Here is a 25,940-nt window from a genome sequence, read left to right as displayed (position 1 = left end):
CCTTATTACTATTTTTATTTGAAATCCCAAGACATTTGAAGACAATGGTTGGAACAGAACGGTTTAACTGTTCATTAGGTGCTCTCTGCCTTCCTCTTTCTAATTTAACCTGCTTTCAGTCTGCACCCTTAACCGCTGATCACTAGTAATAATAATGTGTAATAGTCTCAGGCTCGGCAACCTCATATGAATCATAGATGCCTCCTGCATCATTCATATTTTCTCCACTGGCACAACAGAATACAGTATGTGACAGATTATAATGTGTCACCAGCTTGTCTGCCATTACAAGACAAATGTATAATAATGAGAAGGTTTGAATAATACTCTGAATTACGTTTACAATTTCCACCGTTGCCATCTAACAGATAGCTGTGCAAGGCCTGAGTGTCCCCAGGGAGATTAGTGAATGCAGATCATATGTTGTATAAACACCTGGTTATGGGATTCAACATAACATACTGAGAAGCTATTGAAACCAGGCTATAAATCTATAAATGGAAGCACTGGAAAATAAAGTGTCTTTTTTTCAGAATGACTTAAGAATAGGAGGATATAAATATGCGCCTCAAAAACTATTTGTAATTTCTTTATAGAAACTAGGATAGATTAGAAATGTGGTACCTGCGTGGTACTAAAAGGGTCTTTTAGGAGTTCACATGGGATGTTTTAGGGACCAAAGACAACTCCCCCATTATCAGGGCTACAATATAATAAAACTGTTGTATATAATGTATATATAAATCAGATTTGCTTTTAATGGTTTCAGTTTCACAAACATGTCACAAAGTTGGAAGAACATTAGGGGCATTTAATTTTCGTTGGCTTTGTATGTTGTTCCCTTGATGAAGGGGGAATTTCTTTGTAACTAATTAAGTGACTTGTCAACTGCTTATATACTCTTTTATTGTTACAAATATATCTGGATGAATCTCTGTAATTAGAAGTTCTCATTCTTTATCTCTATACAAGTTGGTATGAACCTCACTGAAGCTCCACCAGTCAGTGGAGAGCTGCTATACGACTATTTAATTGGTACTTTGAGTCCACTAGCTACTAGTCCTTCCTCCAGACATTTAAAATTTCTGCTGACCCTAATTAGGCAAAATCAGAAAAGACAAAAAGAAGTTGGTATTTAACTGGCAAATTCAAATTGTATTGTAGAATTAAAAGTTAAGGTGAATTCAATTGACATTTACAAATTTCAATACAATATAAATGTTATTGATTGGTCACTCTCAATTTAAAGTTCATGGGAACTGGTACCTTGTATCTATACAGAGGAATCCCTAATTAAATACAGGAAGGTATAACGTCTGTTTGCCCAACGCATTTCACCTACAGGCTTCTTCAGGGGATTTGTTGAGAGCCTTGATTGTTAAAGGAGTCTTCACAAGGAAAATTCCTCACAGGTAAAATTAAAGTAGCATCCCAAATATCCTTGGGCCTAAAGCAGAGAGAAGCATGGAAGGATCTCCTAGATTCCATAAGTGCTGGTGAGAATGTGTGAGACAGCCAATCTGTATAGCGTTTGAATGTTCTCTGTGTTTATTTGCTCTGGGTGTGACAATTTCCTCCCATACCTCATAAAACATGCAGGAAGGCTAGTTATTACCCAAAATAGCCTAGTTTGTGTGTCTTTTTCAGGTAGGGGACATATTTAAAATAGTATTTTATAAAGTGATTTAAAAAAATCCTCCAACCCTGAACAAAATATTTAGTACACAAGAACATGTTTGAAGCATCAGAATTTTGGCACAGGGTTTCAAAGGTTTGTAATAAACTAGAACTATGGCCTCTCATTGAAAACAATTTGTGCTTCCATAGCAAATAAATAAGTGCATTTGGACTTACAGGTTTCCCCTAGTCTTGTTAGTTTTACAGTGAAATCCCTCTAAGGCATCTTTCTGTGATGGTGTGGCAAAAGTGCAGTATTAATCCTATGTTTAAAGCGGAGTTGCCACTCATATAGGCTATGCCTACTTGCACTACAATGGGATGATCCTGACGTTAAACACATATGTCAGATGCAGCACTTTATATTTCAGTGTTTTTGCTCTGCAGCCAAGGAATTTTAATGTACGCCTTTGAGCAAAACTGTTTTATAATGAAAATGGCTCGGTTTGGCAAGAACACCAACCACATAAGCCCCAAGTTGTGGTTTATTTAAATATTATGAACACCAAGACTTATTCAACAAAACAATGCATAGCCATAAGGCAAGCCATGTTAATCCATTCAAGTGTTATACAGGTGCAGCACTTATAAGAACCACACCTGGGCTTTCAACAGTGGAATGATGTGGTAAGGTGAAGCATTCACCCTTGGCAACCAATGGTAATATCATGTGCATGACAGGGTCAGGATGTAGGTGTAGAAGCAAAAACTTTACCAGCCCACTAGCAACAAAGGCCACACATCCTCCAACAGATTGTAGTATAATTAGACTTTGGAATGACTATTTACTGAAACAGGCTGAAAATATGTGCTGAATAGTGTGCACATGATATGGATTGGTAATGAGTATTTTTACCGTTTGCACAGCCATATACACCTAAAAGCAACAAAAGTGAAACACTTGCACTTAATGATAAATTGAATTTATTTTCTCTTGGTAAACAATTCCAGTAATCTCCAGGTTCAGACGGCAAAGTAAACATTGAGAACGGTAACATACAAGTTAGTTTAACGGATTCAAGAATTTTTGGCAGGGTGAAACCATTGTTAAGAAAGAGAAGAAAAAAGTTTCGACACACAAAGCATCAAAATGGTCTTCTGGAGAAAAAAATTCTTTGACAATCTACATAATGACTATTGCATATATGGTAATGCTATCTGCCATACCGCAAGGCTTACAAATATATATATATGCATGTATGTATATATTTATATATAGGCCTTATTCAAGATATTATTTTTCCCTCTTGATGAGAAAAGATTTTCTGTGCAAGAATCTTCTGCTGCAGTATATAAAAAAAATTCAGCTGTTTTATATTAAAATGAGGATTAAAGACCATGATCTGCTGGAAAGGAAGTTGGAATATAGCAACCATTTTTCTTGCTCTGTTTGTAAAAGAGTACATTGACGTCATCCTCTTTCCTTGCAGATTTTTAATGTCTTTTCTTTGAATAGGGCCCAAGTCAGCTGTCTTTATAAGACTGTTTTCGTATTGAACAACATAATACACATGTGCAACACTGTATATACAATAAGTTTATCTGGTGCTGAAAAGTCCAAACACATGAACACCCAACAGCTCCAATAATACAAGTTTTATGGTAAAATACAATGTTTCTTTTTCTTCGATTAATATACATGAACAATCAAAGTTTCGTGCAAAGATTAAAACATGTTCCCTTTTCTGTGCTTCCAGGAGATCTTCCAAACGGCTGTTTTTTGCATTAGCTGTTATGCTGGGTCATTGTATGGTTCTAAAAAATAAAAAAAAGAGAGGAGATATAAAATATAAGATTTTAATCTATAAAACACATCCAGTATACTACTTTTTTATACATTATTAAGGTATCATTTTCATGATTAAGAATGGGAAAACCCATAAGGATTTTAGATTGTACTAAATATGTCCATAAATTCAGAGACTAGTAGTCAAATGGTAAGGTGATTCTTCGGACCCCTTACCAGTTCACATCAGTAACACATAGGTGTTCCTAGGACTTTGATGGCTGACCTTTTTTGTTAGAGGTCACCCATAAAAAAAAAAAAGAAAAAAAAAAAAAAACAACCAGTAGATGTACTATGAATGTGCAACAATATCATGACCTTAGTGCCCCCAATTGGACAATAATAGTTTAAATAATGAAAATTAGATAACAATCAGTTTCTGTATGGCTATGTCACATTTCACTAATAAATATGAGCTGCTCATGCACGTTTTAATTTAAATGTCCTGCTTAGAAGGAAATACATGTTCTATATTACTGTAAAGCCTGTAGTAAGAAATGGAACATGTCTAAAACAACCTGCTGCTTTTATGAATACTTCATTGCACCCAATAAATTCAGTGCCCGATCCATCTTGTCAATTGTTTAGGTTAACTGGTGACTGTTCTGAAGCTCTCCATCAGAATTGGCCCATACTTACCAAGCTGTCAACATAGTAGTAGCAAGGAAACTCCCTACAATACATATCTCTCCCGCAAAAAAATTATGCTCCTTACATAATTACGGACAGATCACTTGCTTAGACATAGGAGGTCTATTTCTAAAGCTGTAAGATGACATTGCCAATCTCTCCTACTGAAAGGGTTTTGTTCAGTGCCTCAAAGTATCAACATTTGTGAAAGCCAGGCAAATAGAATTTTTAAGATACGGTAATTGCAGGAAATACAAGACAAAGTCACTGATAGGGCTGCTATAGAATCCTGAAGAAGTATTTTTGCTAGGATTTTTTATGGGGCTTTCTGCTTTACTGTATACAACTATAGGCAGAAAGAATGGTCAGAAATATGGAGAAAGTAGTTTTATGTCAGTATAGGTCTACCTTAATGAGATGTATATATCTTGAAGAAATAAAAACAATATATTTCCTTTAAGCATTTTAGAGAAAAAAAGTGAGCATTTTATAGATGATACTAATTCAAGGCCATGATAAATATTTAACAGCGTAGTTATAGTGCCGGGAAGAGTAATACCACAGTGAATGATCAATAAGAACAGGATATTCAACAGAAGCTAGAAATAAAGGGTTAATGAAATGGGGATTTCACCTTATTTAGGCAGGTCATCGACATCTTTTCTCTGCTTTTGATTTCTACAGGTTTTCGATAAAGAGAAACAAAGTTTTTTGTTTTCACTGTGGCTTTCTACCATAAAGCAATCTCATTCTTTACACACATTAATAGTTTACATACTAAAAAAAAAACACGCAGCTTTGAAAGGGCTTCCACTTGTAATGGGTGTCAGTGGAAAAAATGACATGTAGAGGTATCGTAGCAAATATTTCAAGATTTCACTTTATCCCCATATAAACTCAATACGTGCTGCTATTGCAACAAACACTGGCTTTCATTTTACATACTGGTCCTCTACATCTTGTGGTTACAAGGAATTATGTGCCCCTGCATTTTCATCTAGCACTTTCCATACCTTCTACCTTCAAGTTCAATACTAAATATAAATCTGACAAAATGCAGAGCTAATTAAGTTCCCCAACCCATGTGCATCTTTTGCTGAAATGACTTAAGCAGTAAATAAAAACTGTAACAGGTCCTAGGTGGTACTCAGACCTTTGAACGCCCAGTATGTGCACTCCTGGAAATAAATTGAATAATCCATAATTAGTATCTTCAAATAAATTATACTAACACTTTCCTTTAATGACTTTGATCTACCCATTGCTTTGGAATTTTAGGTCACTACAGTAGAGTTTGCACTAACTTTCCATTTATTTCAAACACCACAATATACACCTGCATTCATTTTATAATCTACATTTTGTGTCACATATACTATACACTAGCTCCATCAGAAGGTTTTTATAGGTTCTCTAAATTGCTCCTTGTAAACTAATGTAGCTTTGGGCAAAAAAAAAAAAATAATAAAGAAAAAATAATTGTCAAATGTATCCCAGATGAATCTCAACTGTAGAAGGTAAAAAAAATAATGTATATATATATATATATATATATATATATATATATATATATATATTAAAATGATGCACAAACATGCAGGGCAGAAGTATATCCTATAATTACCTTACTTTATAAGTAACAGCTTTTCTGACACCAAAACTTTACCTCCACACATTATTTGAAATAAAAATAGCATCGACAATGAACAGACGTTAGCTGTATTACTGTATGTCGATATCTGTATTTCAAACAAGAAAGAACAAAACATGAGATGTACAATATACAAGCCTTTAACAGATGGTGACAGTGTTGGAGCAGCATGTTACTTTTTTCCATAGTTCAAGAACATAAACAGAAGTAATTTATCATTACTGATTAACTAATTATGGTACACTACGTGCTTCTTGTGCAGAGGAATCTATCTGCAATAAACATTATGTGTATAAAGGAAAGGCAACCTGTGGCTCTACAGCTGTTGAACTACAATACGTAGCACATTAATAACAAATTGTATTTTTTATCGATATATGTGCTTAAAGGATCCATCATCTGGAATTCCAGATCCCAATAAGAAAACTAAAAAATGAATTACATCTCCTTGTATAGGAATCAGGCTTGCTTCTTGTAAAGTAAAATCCTACCTGTTTCACTTTCTCTATTATGTCGTTATGCATCCTGTAAATGGTTAAAGGCCAAGTTGGGTACTCCCAACAGGGACATCATACTAAAAGATCTACCAAAGACTGGCTGTCATGTTCTTGGTGGTGACACTAATCTTGCCTACTATTTGCCTCTGTGATACAGATGCATACAGCAACCCATGGCTGCTCCACAGCTCTTTATGAACTACAAGCCACACCATCTTCTCCTTCAAACAATCCACTTCCCCTAACTGTATAGATTATCAAATGCTACCCTTTGAAGAACAATATGAGAACACAAGAAAGTGCCACTCCTATTGCAAATATTTCCATTGACATTCTTGGGCCAAGGATATTTAGAGTTTGTACAATCTTCTGGGGCATGGTGGGGGTAGCAGTAAGCTGGTAGTGAGGATTGGAGTTTCCTAGTTGAGAACAGTGGCTTCACACAACAGTCTTGTAATTTGGATGTTAGCATTTTAGATTATAGAAACTTGACTTAACACCTTGGTGTTGGAAAATATATGGATGTCTCTCTCTAGCATACAGTACACGTGGACCACAAGCATCAATGGTAGCACATCAACATTTAGGAGCAGACAAAATTTTTGCTCAGGGTACTACAACTTGAAACTTTGATAGGAATATTGTCCTCCATCCTTAAGGATTAGCATTCTATACTTTTGGGAAAACACATTCTATACACCTCTATGTATGTGTTTACCTATATAAATTTGCTCTGTGCATTGCTTGGTTCCTTGCTTGTTCCTATTCATGCTGTAACATTTTCAGAAGATATTCAACTCCTCTTTCTGCTCTATGCCTTTAAGCATTTTTCACTTCTTTTTTTCTTGTTCTTTACAAAAGCAATTGGTTTCCAATAGCCCGGATAATAAGTCTTCTGACCCGCATTCTACTTTGACCCATTAAGGTCATCCCTATGCTCAGGCTTATAGCTGATTTCGGAAATGCCTGCAAGTCCTGCATTTCATCTCCTGCCCACTCAGAATAAAGCTCTCTTTAAATGTGAGTGTACGAGTCCCATCTGACCAGAGAGGCATCCCTGTTGTGGGCAATGGAGGGACAGAAGCTTCTGCCTTTATTAATGAATGCAGACCATTATGAGTCTGGCTGGCTCCTGCTCTGTTCCCAGAAGCATATACTGTACGTGACTTAAAATGTTGTAATATTGACACAAAGCGAGTCAGGCACCCCTAAGGAAAATTACTCCTTGGATATAATGTAGGCTCATAACAGCTTTAAGAGTACAAAATACAATCCTCAGGGATCAGGCTGACATATACCGCATTCTACCTAGTCCCTGAACATTACAAAGAATTTCTTTGTGAAGGAATTCTCAAGGACAGCATTAAACTGAGTTTTGCAGCATCGTTTTAGCTTCAAGCTCTCAGCATTAAATCGTTTGCTTTGAATCAATGAAAGTGCTATATCATCTGCATGAATCGATGAATTTGGTTCAATACACGTTCTATTAAATTATACTTTCTAATTGAGATTTTCTAGCACCTTCCCCCCCATGCATCTTACCATGCTGTAATTTTCAACTAGTTAGACAGGTTAAAAGTTTCAGACAAAGTTCTTAAAAATAAATGCACTCAGCTAAGTAAAAAACAAAATATGCATTGTTATAGCAATTATTAATGCAACACTATTAGTCAATTCCTCTACAGCTGGCTATAAAATGTGCTTCAGTGTAAATATAGAAAAATCTAATGTTTATCAGTTAATGAGGAACTTGCAGTGATATCTTTAGCTGAATGTGGTAACTTATAATGCCCAGTGTCTTTGTTTAATTTATGTAACTTTCTTCATTACATTTAGTAGAATAATTGGGGCAATGTTACAAATATTAGCACCAACAATATGTAGCACGTTTCCTATAGGTATCTTGGGTTCTCAGTTAATGTACTAAGCACTTTTCCTATAGGCACTAATCTTGGGTTCTCAGTTAATGCACGAAAAAATGTAATATAAAAAAAGAAAAGGTTTTTGCCCATAAGGTTACACATAAATGTGTTCAATATACTAGCTGATATATGGCCTTAAGTTAAATTGCATAGAGATTTTACTTTATTTCATGTACGAGCGGAAACAGTCACCCTCTGTTGTCATATGTACATTAGAGTAACAATGATCCATACATGGTCTGATCACTGAAGCCAATGTAAAATGTACTCATACCTACCTTTGACAACCCCCCCGCCCACCTCAAGCCTGGATCAAAATTAGACTAGTTCTACTGTTCAGAATAGGAGAGGCCTCTCCAAGAAAAATGGGTACAGCTGGAGCTTGGCTTCAAGTAAAACTCCATTAGAAGACCATCTGAACATGTAGGTGTTTAAAGTGTACCTAAAGCCCATGTCTTTTAACTATTTACCATGGTTATTATTGCCACAGGAAAAGATAAAACTAATCCCCACAAAGTTGGTAAATGCATGTGTGAATGTTGCAAATTTTTCAGAATATCATCACAGATCCAAGTGCTCCACCACTGACAGAGGGGTTGGGCAGACATCCTACCATCTATCATTTGATAACATCTGCTCCTCTAGGAAAAGCCAAATACAGCATCCTGAATGTCAGGTTTCAGAGATAAAGAGTACCTGTAATCACAAATCAAATAGAAACACTCAAGTCAATATTATAAAATCAGCAGTCAGTTGGGTCACTAAATCTAACAATATCCCTTTGCCCACTTTGCCACGATGACATTGCTAGAATTTTATGGTTTGATACTGGCTGTAACTAAAAAAAATCAGCTTCCCACATGGCAACAGATTGTTTATCCTCTAATATATATATATATATATATATATATATATATATATATATTTTTTTTTTGTTCTAAGGATGATTAAGATGATGATAATTTGGGAGATTCCTTCACCTCCTCAGGCATACGGAGGGGTTATAAAACTTACAAGATGTAAGTGACTACACATTCTAAGCTCCAACTCTATCCTGCTGTGTTGTCAGTCTACATGACACAATAAAGGAGGTGGGAATAGGAAATGTTATTTTTTTCATAGGTGCCAAACGCTGCACTGCAGTTAAATGTGACAGAGGTTGCGTGTCACAGTTTCAGCATTTTTATTTTTTCAAATAACATTTGCTTCTCATTAGACTGCAGTTCCCAAATGTTTAGGAAATAATTGGGGCAATGTTACAAATAATAGCACCAACAATATGTAGTCTGCCTTTACTTCCAACTAATACTATTAATACTAAAACTAGAAGGCTTTACTTCCAACTAATATATTCAGAGATTAAGACAGTGTGGTTCTGACAGATGTGCACATGTGCCAGTTTCTGCTCCTCTTTAGGTTCCGTTGTAATGTTTAATTTATTACATTTGTGCTTTCCAACAATACATCTGTGCACATCACGTCTGTGTTCATTTTCTGTGCTTTCATTTTAGATACCTGAAAAAGAACTTGAAAACCAACTTCCTGTTTGGCACAATGCAGATGTCTTAATCCTTGGTGGCTAAAAGTTTCCCCAAACGTCTACAGAACACATTCTTTGCGTCGGTGTTATATTTCATGCCCCTCTACACTCAGCTTCAATTAAACTCCTACTAAATATTTAAATGCAGGGTCTGGTAATTGGTTACAAATAATGGAACCTTAAATTAATAATAATTACACTGAAACACTCTGCACTATTCATGATGTTTGAATGCCTTCTAATCTTTTTTTTTTTCTGTAGAAAATAGTTTAATAGAACAATGCTTTCTTGTATTGTTCATTTTGTTTTGTTTTTTGTCTTTCAGAAAGGTAACATTTATGTGCCAGCAGCTGACATATTCCTTTAAAATTCTTTGCCAAACTCATGCATTGATTTCAAACCCCGAAGTGACTGGTGGTCTTAGGATTTAAACCTTCGCCCTCTGGCTTGGAAAGGTGAACCAGTCAGAACGCGGGATGCACGCAGAGTTGCAATTTGTATGCAAAGGGCAACCTTTCAAATATTAATTCCTTGTTGCAATGTACAAACACATGTGAGAGGTCTTGAAATAAAAGAATCTTTATGTGCGGGTGGCTGGGCTACTGACTGCTTTTGTGTATACGCTTCACCATTCATATGTACAGCATCAAAGCACAAGAGAAAACTCTGCCAGTGTTTTTAGAGATAAGGGTATGCCACAATCTATATCACTGTGCTGGAGGCCTATAGGACATGACAGCGTAGGTATAGAGAGCAGGAATAGCATAAAAGAGAATTCCGTTTCATCTGACCCCCTACAATTCATATGCAATTTTTTTAATTAAATGATAAACCCTAGGAAACCATAAAAAACTAAATATACTTGTTACAGACATTGCCCAGATGGGCTTTTTTTAAGGGTTTTAACAATGGGAAAACAATGCTATACAGACACAAAACACACTGACTGTTATTACATCCAGGTTGATTAAGCAATAATACCAGGACAATGCACATGAAGAATTAATACAATCTGTATTTTTTTGCCTGTGCGATGTAATTGAGGAAAATTACATTCACTCTCTGACATGGTCACAACAGGAGATACTACTTAGAAGAAATAGGAGACAGTTGTTGACAGAATAAGTGCCTCAATTGAAAAAGGTCTCCTCTTCCTGTTTTAAGGACCAACTCCACAGTTCCTTTTAGGACTTGTACAATGGTTACTAAAATATTTAGAGAGTTTTAATCCCGACAGGGACCCCAACCTGACAACTCTGTTAACTGCTGTACTACATACTGAATCCTATGTCCTCTTTTTGTAATCTCACTCAAAATGATTAATCTACCTGGTGGACCCTTGTCTACCATTGATTGCGAAGCGAAGACCTTGTCGTATGATATCACCACATTGTGCTGTAGTTCTGGAGAACACAGCTAAAGAAAGGGTGGTAATGGGGTTATTGGCATGAAAAAGCTGTAGCTTTCTCCCCATTTGCAGTGAGGAAACTGACTTGTTAATGCATTACATTAAAAGATTCTTTTTTGATGTTGCTGAACAAACATTAAAATAAAAAAAAATACACACCACTACTTCTCATGCTAAATTGCGTAATAGGTGGCATGCCAACGGGGCATGACTGAACGGACAAAACATTATACTTTGGAAATATGACCTACAGGAGGACTACGTTTAGTTCAATTATCACCAGGTAAATTCCACCAAAACTGTTTTTTTTCAGCTTTGAACATAGAGAGGGGGTAAAGCTACTGAGTGGAAAACAAGGCGTAGTAACACATTTTAGCAAGGTTTTGCTTGGTTTACCGAAGACCCATCAGGAAGCAAAGAGAAATCCTGTCACAGCTATGCAACTTGACTTATCTTCAAATATAAAAAAAAATATATTTTGCCAGGAGTTCTAACAGAAGAACATGAATATTGGGTTAAAAAGTTACATCATCTATTTATTTGAACATTACTGTGTACTGGATTACTGTTGCTATCAGTATTCTTTTATGGTTTACTTTGAAGGTGTTAAAAGTTGTATATGATTTGTGTAGATCTATCTATGAATGTATGCTGGTCAAACATTTTTGCTTGTTTTGAAAGAGCTTTATGTTTATTAGTAGCTGTTTTGCCTTTTCTATTAGAGTAATTAAATAAATATATTTAAAATGCTAATGAGGTGGTGCAATAGTTATCATTTCTGTTTTGCAGCAGTGGTGTTCTGAGTATAGTTCTAGCTTTGATAAATATGAGTTTGCATCTTCGCCTTTCACCAGTTTTCCCTTGGCACCCCTTGGTCCAAAGAACAGAGGTAGATCTACTCAACTGCCTCTTATATAGGTCTGTTGTTGAAGAAAAGTGCTAATACTGTGCTGTAAGTTCCACTGACCATTGTAGATAAATACTATCAATAAAAAAAATACATTTAGAAAGGTATTTAATACAATATATACACCTATTTTCTTTATTCCATAATCTCAGCAAGATGATGGTTTCAGTTAAAGAGTTAAAATGAAATACTGGAATTTAAAAATGAACGAGTAGGTGGTAGACTTGCTGTGTTCCAGTATTCATTCTCCTTATTTGTCCCTCCCCTTAGGTGATGCCACGGACATGCTAAACAGAATCATTTCAACACTCAGAGATGTGCTGTAACTATGGAGAAACTAATCTACGATTTACCTCTTCTCTCAATTTGCTTCTCAAAGTCAATTTTAATTCATTACGACAAAACTGCATAATTAGGGGGGTGGGCACTTTGAAAATGAAGTATTTAATTTGATGCTGGAATAAAGGCGAAATTGCGGTTATCAGAGGCCAGTCTACTGTGTAACCATGAATACTTGTAGAAATTCAAAGGTAAGCTATAAACAAGCATACACAGCAATACTTCCCAGTGTGAAGAGATAGGCAATAGGAGGCCAGCTTTTAATCGGTCCTCAAAGGAGCCTGCGATAAAGAAGTGCCACTTATCCTAATTTAAATCTAATACAGGCCTTTCACCCTTACAAAATGTAGAAAAGAATAGCTTCATTAGATTGAGACAAAAAAAAAAAAATCTGTAAGCCACTTGTAGACAGCTTGTACGGCAAAAAAAAAAATAAAATTGCTTCAAGATCGAATATAATTCTGTCAGTACAATCAAAAGAGAAGTTGTATGGGTGTTCAGACTTCACAAAAATACTAAAAGAATACTTGATCAAACCAAGCTTATTCTTTGGGCAATTTTTTCTATTATGTGTGAAAGAGCTCTACTGAATTAGTCGTCTTTAATGCAATGTAAAAGTAACCTTTTATAAAAATGCTAATTCTGTCAAATTTATGACTTGAATAGTTATTAACAAATCTTTTTTTTTTTTAGTCATTAACATCAACAATGTCATGTATGAATAGATGTACTTCAGAGGTTTTCCATTCATTCAATGGAACACTCAAGTTGTGCTAGCATTGAAATGTTTTAATGTTCACAGAATCCATACTATGTGGACATAAGTACACTATTATCTGATTTATTTAGTTTTTATGTACCACACTAAACAGCCCTAAAATAAGTGATGTGGTGTGGGTTTTCACAGATTACTGCCCATGTGGCAACCATGGTTTTAAATGTTCGAATAACTTAAGTTTGAAATAGTTAAATAGTATTTTCATACATTTTAAGTTGCAGGGAATGTCAGGTTCCAAAGAAACAATTCTCAGGTGTGTATTTTTGCTTGCTTACTTACTATTTAGGTATCTATATGGGCCTATACAAGTTAGCAAGATGTACAGAAACTAGTCCTTACTCTTTCAGCTATGTGTGTTCTGAATTGATGCGAACAGCAAAAAATTCAATTACTCAAGGTACTCACAGCAAGGAAATACAAGAATGCGGAAAACTTGAATTTAGCAGCCTCAAGCATACTACATTTGTTGGCTGGAAGTGGCAATGAACTACTCCTATTTGATATTGTGTATTTACTTGAATAAGAGAATGCCATTTGTTTAAAACATTCCTGAACAGAGGAAAAAAAACACAAAAACTAAATATCCCTGAAAAAATCTACAATAGCTAAAGTTTTTACAGCTGGTGGCAGCAAGAATTTTGGGTACATTTAATTTGCTGTGGCGTGTAAAAATATTGTCAAGTGTGTAAAAGTTGAGCTGCAAATTGAAGAATATATGCTGGAAATAATTGACCTTTGGAGCCTTATGCATGTACTATGATGAGAATGCTTACATACAGATATCCTATACCCAACAAACCTGTAACTGAGGTAATTTTGAAATGATCTTGTAGAGCATATACTACCTCAATCATGACAGCTGTGACTTTAAGATAGGACCTCAGTGGGTTTCTAATAAGGCTGATTGATGAAGAGCATGTCTCTGGAGCTTCAACAACCAAGGCAGCTCAAAGTGCTGATGTTTCACATGCTATAGTGTTTAAGGTGATATTATCATGGGACTCTATTTGCCAAACATACACCGCAAAGGGCAATACTGGGTGAAGAACACAACACTATGCCCTCTGTGTATTAACGTAAAGTTCAACTAGACAGACTGCAGATCAATTGATTGCAAATATCAACTTAGGAGCAAGCAGCTGCCTTCAATAGAAATAATCTGAGAAATCCCAAAAGTGCAATACCTTTTGTGCTTAAGCTGCTCATAAAAGATAGACCATTCAGAAAACAAAGCTTTGTCCAAAGTGCAGACTCATACTAGTAATGCACAAAGACTATGTAATAGCTACAGAATGAGAGATGTGGAGCCTTGGTGGTTTGTAAATTCTGTAACTAGGAAGATATATGAATTCTCCTATCAAAAATGATCAGTTTTATTGGTGTCACTTTTATTAAAATAACATATTGGTAAGAAAGTGACAAATCGGTGAAAGGGTGAACTAGATTTTAGGAAAAAAACTTGCTGTCCAGAACCTAGTACCAGAGTTTTCTAGAATAAACAATGGGGTAGATTTAATGGACCAGTTGGTCATCTTTTGCCTTTACTCTTCTGTTCCTATGATTCTAATTCTCCATGTACCATCTATTCCCACTTCTAGGAGATCAAGTAGAAAAACCTTACCTTGATTTTGCTCCAATTAGAAAATATCAAGCTGGAGCTTTATTTTATTTGTTTTTGCCAAGGAATACTGCAATTGTACACCACTGCATTTTTATAGATGATGTCACCACTAGGTCCCATTTATAATAATCAACAGGTATTTGATTATATGTTATCTATGTCCCCTGTGGATTATCAATGTATAAATTCATTGAAGATGAACATTTTCTCTGAACTAATAGCATGTTTTCCAATTAAAACACATCACAATAGAGCATTGTGTTTAGTTGAGGGTTTAATTACTGTAATACTCTCAGGAGTAATGCAAAGTAAGTTCCTACATAAACAAAAATTAACATTTTTACACATGTAAATTCATACTGCTTTTCTGCCTTCTCCACCAATTTACTGCTATCACTGTGCTGCTTAACACTAATGGAATCTGACACCAAGAAGTACAGCCGGATTAAAATTGCATTTTCCCAGAACATTGAAATCTCACTGATATGAGTCCTGACACCTGACATCACTGCATGTTATGTATAATAAAAAATAATAATGTGTGATAAATACTGAATAGCAAATTCCATAACAGTTTTTTGGTTCACAAAGACATCACTATCCATGTAAAAAAACATTTACTCTGATTTATCATATACATTTAAAAATATATCCCAGTGGCTGTAAAAGAAGTATATTCTAAATTTTTATTCTGTAGAGGGAAGCTAAATGTGTTTCTCGATCTATAGACATATTGTGCTTTTTTACGTGTACAGAAATGACGCACAAGACTAATGCTTTCTAATAGTTGACACAGAGATGAAGCCACCTAATTTTAGCTACAAATAAATGTTACCCATTGTCGAATATGCAATGATAAACTATATTTGTTGTAGATATATGGATTTGCTTACAGGTAAATTCAAATGGCAGAAATGTAGGGAAAATATACCTTAGTTTTGGATAGAAAGGAGAAGAGTTGGACCAATTCTTTAAGAGTAGTGAATAATAATTCTCTCATAAAATTCAACAGGACCAAGGCATGTGCACGAAGAGAAAAGTATTCTTTGTTATCAAAAGGCTGTGCAGAACCTGGCAGGGACGTATTACTGACAGGGAGGAAGGTAAGTATGTTTTCAGGTGGATTCATTAAAGGTCAGTTAGGGTTTCATTAGAACTACACTATTACAAGATTTACAAGCCATCATACACACACAGTGGGAAAAATCTGTCTCCATACAGGCACACTCCAAGGTATTTTCAGATTTTTTGGTAATATTTGTTACAAGGGAGACAATGATCTAGAAATTTTTTGGTGAAATCATTACCTTCCTGAACATCACAATCATCTTCACATTTGGTGCTTTTTTGCTTCTGTAGCTTGTACACCATTCACTTTGTATCTGTTTAGTGTCAACATAAAATATAGGGGAACTCAAGTCAACACTAAAAAGGTGGCTGGGTCTAATAGTGTATACTTTGGTTGGTCTAATTAATTGATCCGATTATTGACTGCTGACACCCAACGATGTCTCTTTGTTTCATTGAGTTATGCAAGAGACACAAAGCTTGCCAAAACATTTAGGTTTGGCAAAGGTTCTCAGAACGCCCTTTGTTTCAGAAGTTATTTTTATGGATGATTTACAAGAACTGAAAACTAGTCAGATACTATCTGAGTCCATGCATTTGGTGTCTCTTGTGTTGGGTTATATCTCCATTAAAATGTATGGGAAGTTGCTAAACAGGTAGTCCCCGTGTTACATATGAGATAGGGACTGTAGATTTGTTCTTAAGCTGAATTTGTATGCAAGTCGGAACAGGTACATTATTTTAATAAATGCAATTAGGACAGATGCTTGTCTCAAAATATTATTAGACAGTGTGGTGTCAGTTACTGTAAAAAATCCTCACTGTGAGTTAATCACAAAGCAAAAAAAAGCATAGACATTAATTAACTTCTGCAGCAAGCTGTGCTTAGATATGCAAAAAGAAACAACTGCAGAGTTTGTCTTGGTCATTAAAGAGTTACACGAGGCTGCAGAAAAAGCTCACCCCCTAAGATCACCCACAACCTCAGCTGTGTTTAGCTAAAGATTGCTTCTGCAAGTCATGCAAACGGCTCCCTCCCCCCTTCAAGCCTCCATTCTGCACAGGAGCGAGCAGGGAAGCCCTGTTCGTATCTAGGAGGCGTCCAAATGTTGGATGTCCCTAACCCGGGGACTACCTGTAGTGGCTTGTGCCATTGTATTCCAGAGGATGTAATGACCAGATGAGAGCACTGACATTATAAAGAAGGGAATAAACATTTGGTTGTAGGGTATGGATTAGTTTAGTGGGATAGGGAAGATGGGCTACAGAGGTTTTAGAATACAAATTCTGAAACTGAAAGCAAGAACTGGAAGCAAGAAGCAATGATCTTTAAATGTTTTTTTGGGGTCCTCTCAGAGCCACATTCTAATATAACAATCAATACTTCAATTAGATATCTGATAAACACTATAATGGAATGTTTTGGAAACCAGTAAAAAAAAAAAAAAAGTATGCTCACTGTCTTATTCCTACATAAATGTACATATACCGGGAGCACACACGTGCAATATTATAGACTTCAATGACAATGAGCTAGGTTAGACTGTTCCTCCAAATGTTCTTATATTTACAGCTAATGGAAAAGAAAAGTCTTGTCTAAGTCTGTTATGAGCTTACTAAATTCTGAAACTGAATCCTTTGCCAATATAAAAGAAAAACAGCTTTTGTTAACTTCAACCAATGTCTTTAGTGAGTTCCTACTGTTTAATCTTGCAGTTAAATAATCAAGTTACAGCAGATGTAGCAATAGCCTTTTACCTTTTTCCCTATAAATATCTATCCTAACGCATTATTTATATACAGTATGACGGATCTCTTTTACTATGATCCCTTGGAAAGCAGGAAAGAGAGGGGGGGCTGTCTAGAAATCTGGCCCCGATATAAAGACATGGAATAAGCAATGCTAAATAATGCTGCACAAAGTTGCAGACAGTTCGGCTAGAGGCCAGAAAATGAATCCAATTTTTCATTCTGTCATAAATATTTCAGTGCAAATGTTCCTGATTTGCTGCAACTGTGGTTAAGCAAAGGGCCTCCATGTGAATATTAAAACAAAAAGAAAAGGGAAAAATGTGCAAAAAAAAAAAAAGTTAGTAGCTAATTAATTTCGTATCGTTTTGTGGAGAGAAAAAAAAAAGAAATATTAAACAGTGTGGTGTATCATGACACAAACAAGCGAGGGGAAAAAAAACATTTATCCTGCTCTTCCTCTGACAGTTTCTCATAAAATATCTGCAGTCCATCTATCTTTTAGTACTTCAGGCTCCTCTGGAGAGCAGAAAATAGTAGTTTAAAGCTCACTTCAGTGCCAGTCTGCAGGAGATTGCTTTCCACAGGACTCCTGCTGATGGAGGCCTAGGGGAAGAGGCCTAGGAGTTATTCAATCAGCTCAAGACTCTGGGGCGGCTGGGGGTCCTTTGAGGGCTGATTATAAAGCTGCCCTCCTGTTGCCTGCCTCAGAACAGAACAAAATGAGCAGCCTCTTGCTGAGCAGATTCTGTGAGAAGGAATTTCACCTGTCATGGAGTTTGTCAGAATTTCAGGATTTATCTTTGTGCAAAATTAATAAAACACCAGCCTGGGTTTCAGTCTAACTACTCGGCTGTGTCATCTCACGGTGATCTTTCACCTAAAAAGTCCGGGGGAACCAAGATAAAGTCATCCATGCCCTACTTAAGCTGCGAACTTCTGCAGCATTGCCAGCAGCAAAAAAAGCAAACTGTACTTGGAAGGTGCAGAATTGTTTTAGGAATGCATAATATACCTCATGACATACATGCAGGGGTTAGTTAAATGCTTTACCTCAGGGCATACAGGGCAAGATATAACGTTATACAAGCTTTCAAACATTCATATTATATCTTATTTATAAGCACAATTGAGATGTACAGGACAGACATTCAGTTATTAAGAATACCCCTGTGAGTGCATGAAGCTCTACAAAACCATTGGACTTATGATAGGAATTTCTAAGTAATGGTCAATGGGCTTCTATTAGTATGCAACTACCCCTTATAAAACATCCAATAAAAAAAAACAACTAATGGGCTCTTTTAATTCTGTAAAACGGGGCCCTATAAGGTGGACAATGGTGAAGAATATTATTATTTTATAAAGCACGACTGAGCCGCTGCTGCACAAAATAAACAAACGTGGATGCATCATGCACAGGTTATAAACTAGAATAGGTTGTCAGTGTTACACATACAATGTCATATAGAACATACAACAATTACAAGACAAGGAGAGAACCCTGCCCTTGACAGTTTATAATCTAAAGGAATGAGAAGAAAAGGGCAATGAATAACCAAGCTGTATGTTTGGAGGTAGTGAGTTCCTTTGTCAAATTCTAGAAGAAGCAGAGCACTGTCACCACGTTAGGCATGTTACCTAGGTTGGACTATATGCTTGCCTGAAAAGGTGACTTTTGGGGGGTCCACTGAAAGGTTTCAAAGGTTAGAGAATGATAGGTGGGTTTTGGAAGAGAATTCCATAGGAGGGGTAAAACTTGTAAGAAGCCATTTATGTGCAGATGTAACTGTAAAGAACAGAATGATTGCATTTCGAGAAGAGTTTGGTTGGTATCTGTAAATTATTGAGGAATTAGACTGTTACTGGTAAGTCTTTCCCTCAAAAAGGTTCACCTTCGGCTTTTAGGTGGACACTTATGTTTGTTTTGGACAGAAAGCAATGAAAGGTGCTGTTAAGAACTGAGCAAATTTAGCGAAGTCTGTGAGAAAAAACATTCTATCCCCACCATGCTTACCCTATATTTTTTGTATCCTTTTATTTGTTATGTTCTCAGACTCCCTCACATCTTGCGGACATACTTGTGTTGTCTGTTTTTGTAAAAGCTTTCTAGATTTCTTGTTTTACCAACAAGAGCTGAAATTGGTAGCTGTTCTCAAACGTGTAGACATGCCAGTACTACAGGTCCACCCTAGCCTTACCTTCTGTCTTATAGTTTTACATTTCTATAAAAAATTGCATGGAATTCCTATAAAGTGACCCTTCCTAATAAGTGTCTGAATGGGCTGATCTACTAATCTATCTGTTCTGTCTTACTGACTGTGCCCATTATCTGGGCACAACATATCAAGTAACTCCAGGCAGTTGGGCTGCACAGCTTTAGAACATAAAGAAAAATCTTGTTTAAATCATATAGACCACTGGGAGATTATATAAAATTTCATTTTAACCTGGTTCTAAAAAAATACCACTTGCCTAGTTGGTTTACTCATTCTATGCCTATTAACTTCTGAATCACTGACCCAAATGATATTGTGGCTCAGGTGTTCAGCCTATTGACGCACACTTTTCTACATATTTCTATCATGTGTGTGACTGAGACTTTTGAAACCTTTTTAAAAGATCAGCTTTATATCTGGAGAATACTAATTCTTTACAATGTGTTCAGCAATGGCAGCTTACATAATCTGTCAGTGGTAGAACCTCCAGAATCCCTGCAACATGTGCCAGACAGCAATAATACCCCAAAAAATGCAATAAAAAGAAAACAAATTGCTTACACAAACATTGGACAGTCATCTCTATATCATATGTCAGCAAAACTTCAACTTTACTAAAACCTTTAAAAGGTCGTATTTGCTTTGCCAACAGCCTTTATTCCTTTAGGTATTCAACCCCAAGGTGTCAACACTGAAAACTGACCAGCTGAACAAAAGGGCTAGTGGGTTCCCTTCTATAAAAAAAAAGGACAGCCAATCAAATGCAATACAGAGTCCCTATGATGGCAGAGCACTGTACAGTTTAGAAAAAAATGTTTGCAACAGAATAAAATATTGTTCAAGACATAAAGAATGTACTACACTACTAAGTCAAAATGTTAAAAACAAACATTTCAAAGTCATTACTGAACTTTAATTCAAAACAGAACCCCTACAAACCACAAACCATGAATGAATGCTCAGACTCTGTGCAGTCCAAGTCTAAAGGTGCGTACACACTTCCAATTTTTATCGTTCCAATCGAACGACGAACGATCGATTGGGCAAAAAATCGTTCGTAAAAAAGTAACCAACGACGCCGACGAACGAGGAAAGTCGCTGGAAACGAACGACAGGACCGGCGGATCGGATTGGGCGACGATCGTTGAACATCGTTCGTGTGTACGGTCGTTCGTTGATCGTCCATGTTCAGAGCATGCGTGATGAACGAACGTCCGTTCACTTTCCTGTCGTGCACATAGTTCCTCTATCGCTTAAACGATCGTATCTATTGTGTGTACAATATCTACGAACGATCGTGTCGTTACCTCTATGTGCAGTATCGGTGCTATACGATCGTTCATATATATCGTGCAGGATCGTTCGTCGTTCGTTTTCCAACGATAATAATTGGAAGTGTGTATGTAGCTTAAGCCTATGTTATAACTTGCATCTTCAACTTAGGAATTTGGCTAAAGACTAAAGACAGTTACATGAAAGAAAACAGCAAGCAAGTCTATAGAAATAAGGGGACAAACAGCAAAATTTTGTAGGTGCAGATCCTTATTTTAACAGTAAAATATTTTCAAGGTGAATATCAAATGCAGATTTCCTAAAATTAGCATAATATATAAAGAAATGATTAGAAAGAAAAATAACTAGGAATGAGTGTTAATTCAATTTCAGTGTAAATTTTTAGACACCCCTAGATAAAATTAAATTCCCTCTAACACCTAGGAGTATAACACATTTACATAGAGGAATAGCACCCAGCAGAGTCAGTGAATACACAGCGACCAGGAGGCAGAGGATCAGGGTGCTGTCAGCAGGTCCCTGCAGAAATGCATTAACTGCACAGAAAGATAAGTACCAATTCCCAATGGTACATTCATGAATTATAACTGAGCACATGACAGCAAGGTCTGAGTGCTTATCTTACTAATGCTTCACTAACATAATTCTATATTGCAAAAGAAAAAAAAATATATTTAATCCAAAAGGAAGACATAGAAAAATGTTGCATGTCATATTTAGAAAAATACTGGAAAGGTTAACTATGTTTATTTATAAAGACATATACATTATTTGAGGTTTTACATAGTTAATCAGGTGACCAAGGTTTTGTTTAGGGAAATGGTTTAAAACAGGGGTCCCCAATCTTTGGCCCACAGGCTGAATCTGAAAATAGCTCCCAAGATCAGCCTTCCTGACCTCTGTGGACATTTTCTTGTAGACCGGTAGTTTTAATTTAAATTACACAGGGATCACAGTAAGATAGAGAAGAGTGCGTGGAAAACACTTTAGGTGGGTTATAGAATAATGCAAGAAAGGACCTGGGGTATCATGTGGTTTACTGCACTTTGTATGGGGAGGGCATGAGGTGAACGGTGAGGTGTAGAAAAAGAAAATGTGAACATAAATGGAGAGGAGTGTATATTAGGAAGGAATGGGGTTAGACCTAGTCTAAAAAATTGGCTTTATTTAATAGGAATGTTTTTTTTTAGAACTGTGATAAAAGCGTAACTAAATGCTAAAAATATATACCTCCTATGCATGTGGGGAAATAACAGGGTTGATTTTGGGATACCCGGGCATTTACACTGAGTTGTACATGCACATTAAAGTATATTAATGAAAGACCATGCAAAGACCAAATGTCTCCCTCATGAAACACATCAATTTGTCCTGTAGGTACTCTTGATTAAAAAAATAAATAAATAAATAATAAATAAATAAAATCATCTAATTTAGAGAGTAATGAAGAGAAGAGTTCTAAATACAGTCTACAAATATTTAGCTTTGTCTTGTATGTTCTCTATGCTATAACCATTCCTTTGACAACTACAGGCTGCCTCGTGGGATTTACTACAATTCAAAGTGTGGGAGCACTCCAGCATTCCTCACACACACCAGTTTTTTTTACAGTTTGAGAAGTTTGCTTCAAATGCACAACTTTGTGCAATGTGTCAATAAAATCTTTTGAAGAACGAATGCCTTGTGTAATGCAATTGAGCGCAACCATGCAAACACTTGCTTGACTGTCAGGTGGAAAAGTATTGTTGACACTAAAAGAACCTTAAAAAAGCTGGCACACAACAATAAAAGTAAAACCTTTAAAACAAGTTTTTTTTCCCCAGAAAACAGTTGCAGTTGGCAACTCTGCAATAAAAGGCAAAAGCTAGTTTTATTCAATAATGTGATCCTTTCATGGACAGATAGTTTTGTTTTTTTTTTATAAAGAAAATGTAAATGTTTTATACCCCAGGGGAGGCCCAAGTCTTGCCCACCGCACAATCCTGGTAATGGCAGAGCAGTTCGTTTCTTTGGAGTCGTTTAAAATTACACGGTTTTAAAGGATTATTTTACCCTGCCTATTCAGAAAAAGCTTAAGACCTCCGTTTTATTTTCTTCTTCTAAATGAAGACACCGCAAGCATTGCTTTTAAGCACAATTCATCTTCTCTGCAACATTTCAGCCTTTTCGAGGCAGCTCAGCACCCTCCTCCTTTCTCTGGCTTGCTTCCTCCTAAACTCTGGAGCCCTACTAGGTGTAGCTTCAGGGCAGAAAGGATGTTACATGCTGTGCCTAGCTGCAAATACTACAATAAAAGATAGCGCTGTGAATTCCTTGTACGCTCAGGTTGACGACTTCAACTGCCTGATTGAGCAAACTCAATCAAGGGAAGACAATCGATAGATACGCACAGCAGTTGACAGTTTCGTTTGGATGTCCAAATTATCCAATGAACAGCCTACATCTGGATACTACTGAAATGTATTATTTTCTGTGGTACAAATGAAAATGTTCTTCTTTCTAAGTCATTTGCCATTCTTGATAAGGATTTCCAACAGCACCAGACACTACAGAGAAACAAAGATTTGTGGTGTTCAGACAAGCCAGGAAATGCAGAAATCAGCGTGCAGAAGATGACGAGGGAATAGCATCCTCAGAAATCTTGAGATAGTAATAAGCAGCTGCATTGCAGGTGCACAAAAAGGGGAATTCTGTAATTTGCAGGCATTTAAATAGTAGTACCTTAGGATAGTCACTTCTTTTGTGGTCATTTATGCTGCATCTTTACAACATTATTCTATTATTAGTAAACAGCACTGCTGTGTTCCTGCATTTTATGGTTCTATGCCCAATGAATAAAGTTAAACAGGCATAACAAGAATTTAATCTTGGCTCATTGACCAGGCACATCAGCTATCCATATATAAAGCTTTATATTCACACAGTCACAATAACTGTTGTCAGTTATATGACTACTCTACGTGTACACAATGAATAAAGATGAAAGGATCAAGGTAATATTACATTTCTTGGGTTTTCTGAGAGACATCGCACATAGTAAAGAGATTCTGTACTGCAGGAAATATGGAGCTGCCACTGCCCTGCTTCTGAATATGATCATTTACTGGCTTTCATGGTTTTCTATGCTTTCTTTACATGCCAAATAACTATGCAGTGAAGTCAGAACTCTTGATATGCATAGTTTAGCTCAGTAATTCAACAGGTGCAAATTTAGGAAAGAAAATCAATGACAGCATCCAATATACCTCTCAGAACTGGTTCCCCTAGAAAGATCAACTCCAAACACTGTAATTTTCATATTACCTCAGGAATTCCAATTCCAGTTATTCCAAGAGCTAATAATACCTAGATGGGTACCCACTTCCAGCTCCCCACTGCACTGGAATAGTACCTATATGACCTGCGTTTTCATGTTGTGGCTCTGTCCTTCTCACAATGCTTGCCTTTCATGTAGCACAGTGATGGTTTGCTGCGGTACAAAGCAGAAGCTCTCAGCAGAGCTCCTCAAGTAATACAGATTATAGTAATTAGGTCTGATTTAAAGCTCACCAAGACTGGAGAAGATAGACTATTGTGGGAGAACCTGAATGATCCAGTAAACCTGGAATAGATTTCTTAGGAATAATTTGCTATTATTTGGCAAATATCTTCAATCCTGGACAACATCCATTCTAAGTTTGGTGGATCACCCAGATTATCCCATGATAGTTTATCTTCTCCAGTTTTAGAGAGCTTTATTAAATCAGACATTAACTATATTGTTTGTTACATAAGGAGACCTGCTGAGAATCAGACCCAATGCAATATTATAAAAAAAATAGATTAATAAAATGAATTTACCTTGAGTTGGGCTTCTAAAAGTTTATGTGAAGCCAAAACCTCTTTCTTTCAGATAATGTGGGAAGGGTTAGAACATGATAGTTTGCAGGTTTCAACTGCTATCTGTGAGGGTTCCCGTCACTTCCTGGTAAACTTATCATGTTGTGCCAGACAGTAAGTGAGGAGGACAAAAGCAACACACATACAAATGCTTTACTTTATAAGAGAAGGCTACAACCCCCCATGTAGTTCATGTATTTATGCAGATAGACACCTGAGTATTTCGCTACCATTGGGGGAATCTGGCCTTCTAATGTGTGCCTGCCCATTTGGAGTTAGGAACCACACTTTTGAAACACACAGCCACTGCTGCAATGTGGCTTTTTCACAAACATACATTCACAAAGGTATAAAATCTAAACCTGTTATTTGGTTTAGTAGTTTAGACTTTAAAAAAACAAAAAAAAAATTTGGGTCTCCAAAGTTAGTTTTTATGTTAGTGATTAGTACTTGTCACTTATCTTGACCCAAATGTATACAAAAGTCAACAATTAGCAATTATTAAATAAAACCTGGTATATATATATATATATATATATATATATATATATATATAAACTTTTGTGGCTAGACAGAATGGAGAAGGCTTTTTCTGCTAGTTAGGACTCAATTAAAAGATTAGCAACAGGGACAAAAGCATGAATAAAAGGCTAACACAGGGTTCTAGTCTTTACCTACTAAATACAAAAAATAAATATTAGTATCTCTGTTAGTATTGCTTTTTTTTCTCAATCAGGTTTTGGTAAAACATTTATTTTATTACAGTAAAAGTAAGAAGGGAAAATCTCAATCAACAGATCTCTCAACAGAACACAAATAATATTAAAACTCTGACATGGGTTCTAATGATCTTCCACACTAATAAGGACAAAACCAAAGTTCTGTCAGGACATTCACATGGTAAACAAATTCCCATGTTTCTAGTTACATTCTATTGATTTAGTTTCTCAGTTCCACCCCAAAAAACTACATAGCC

The 25,940-nt window shown here is 36.2% G+C and overlaps 1 protein-coding gene across 5 annotated transcripts in view; it reads right to left on the bottom strand.

The window, feature by feature from the left end:
* Positions 1–2,584: 2,584 nt before the first annotated feature.
* The window catches only part of ZNF521 (zinc finger protein 521), a 191,195-nt gene continuing 167,839 nt past the window's right edge, over positions 2,585–25,940 (bottom strand). For 4 of the 5 annotated variants that reach the window (XM_072411308.1, XM_072411304.1, XM_072411305.1 and 1 more), the window contains one exon: positions 2,585–3,432. In XM_072411308.1, coding sequence (XP_072267409.1) covers positions 3,403–3,432 — 30 coding nt within the window. In that variant the 3' untranslated portion in view covers positions 2,585–3,402. Of the gene's footprint in view, positions 3,433–4,727; positions 4,772–25,940 lie in introns of all 5 variants that reach the window. The other variant, XM_072411307.1, reaches the window with a different exon arrangement.

The sequence above is a fragment of the Pyxicephalus adspersus genome, chromosome 5, assembly GCF_032062135.1.
Source record: "Pyxicephalus adspersus chromosome 5, UCB_Pads_2.0, whole genome shotgun sequence".
Classification (NCBI taxonomy): Eukaryota; Metazoa; Chordata; class Amphibia; order Anura; family Pyxicephalidae; genus Pyxicephalus; species Pyxicephalus adspersus.
Note: the sequence above shows the minus strand (reverse complement) of the source record. Positions and strands in the feature narration are given on the sequence as shown.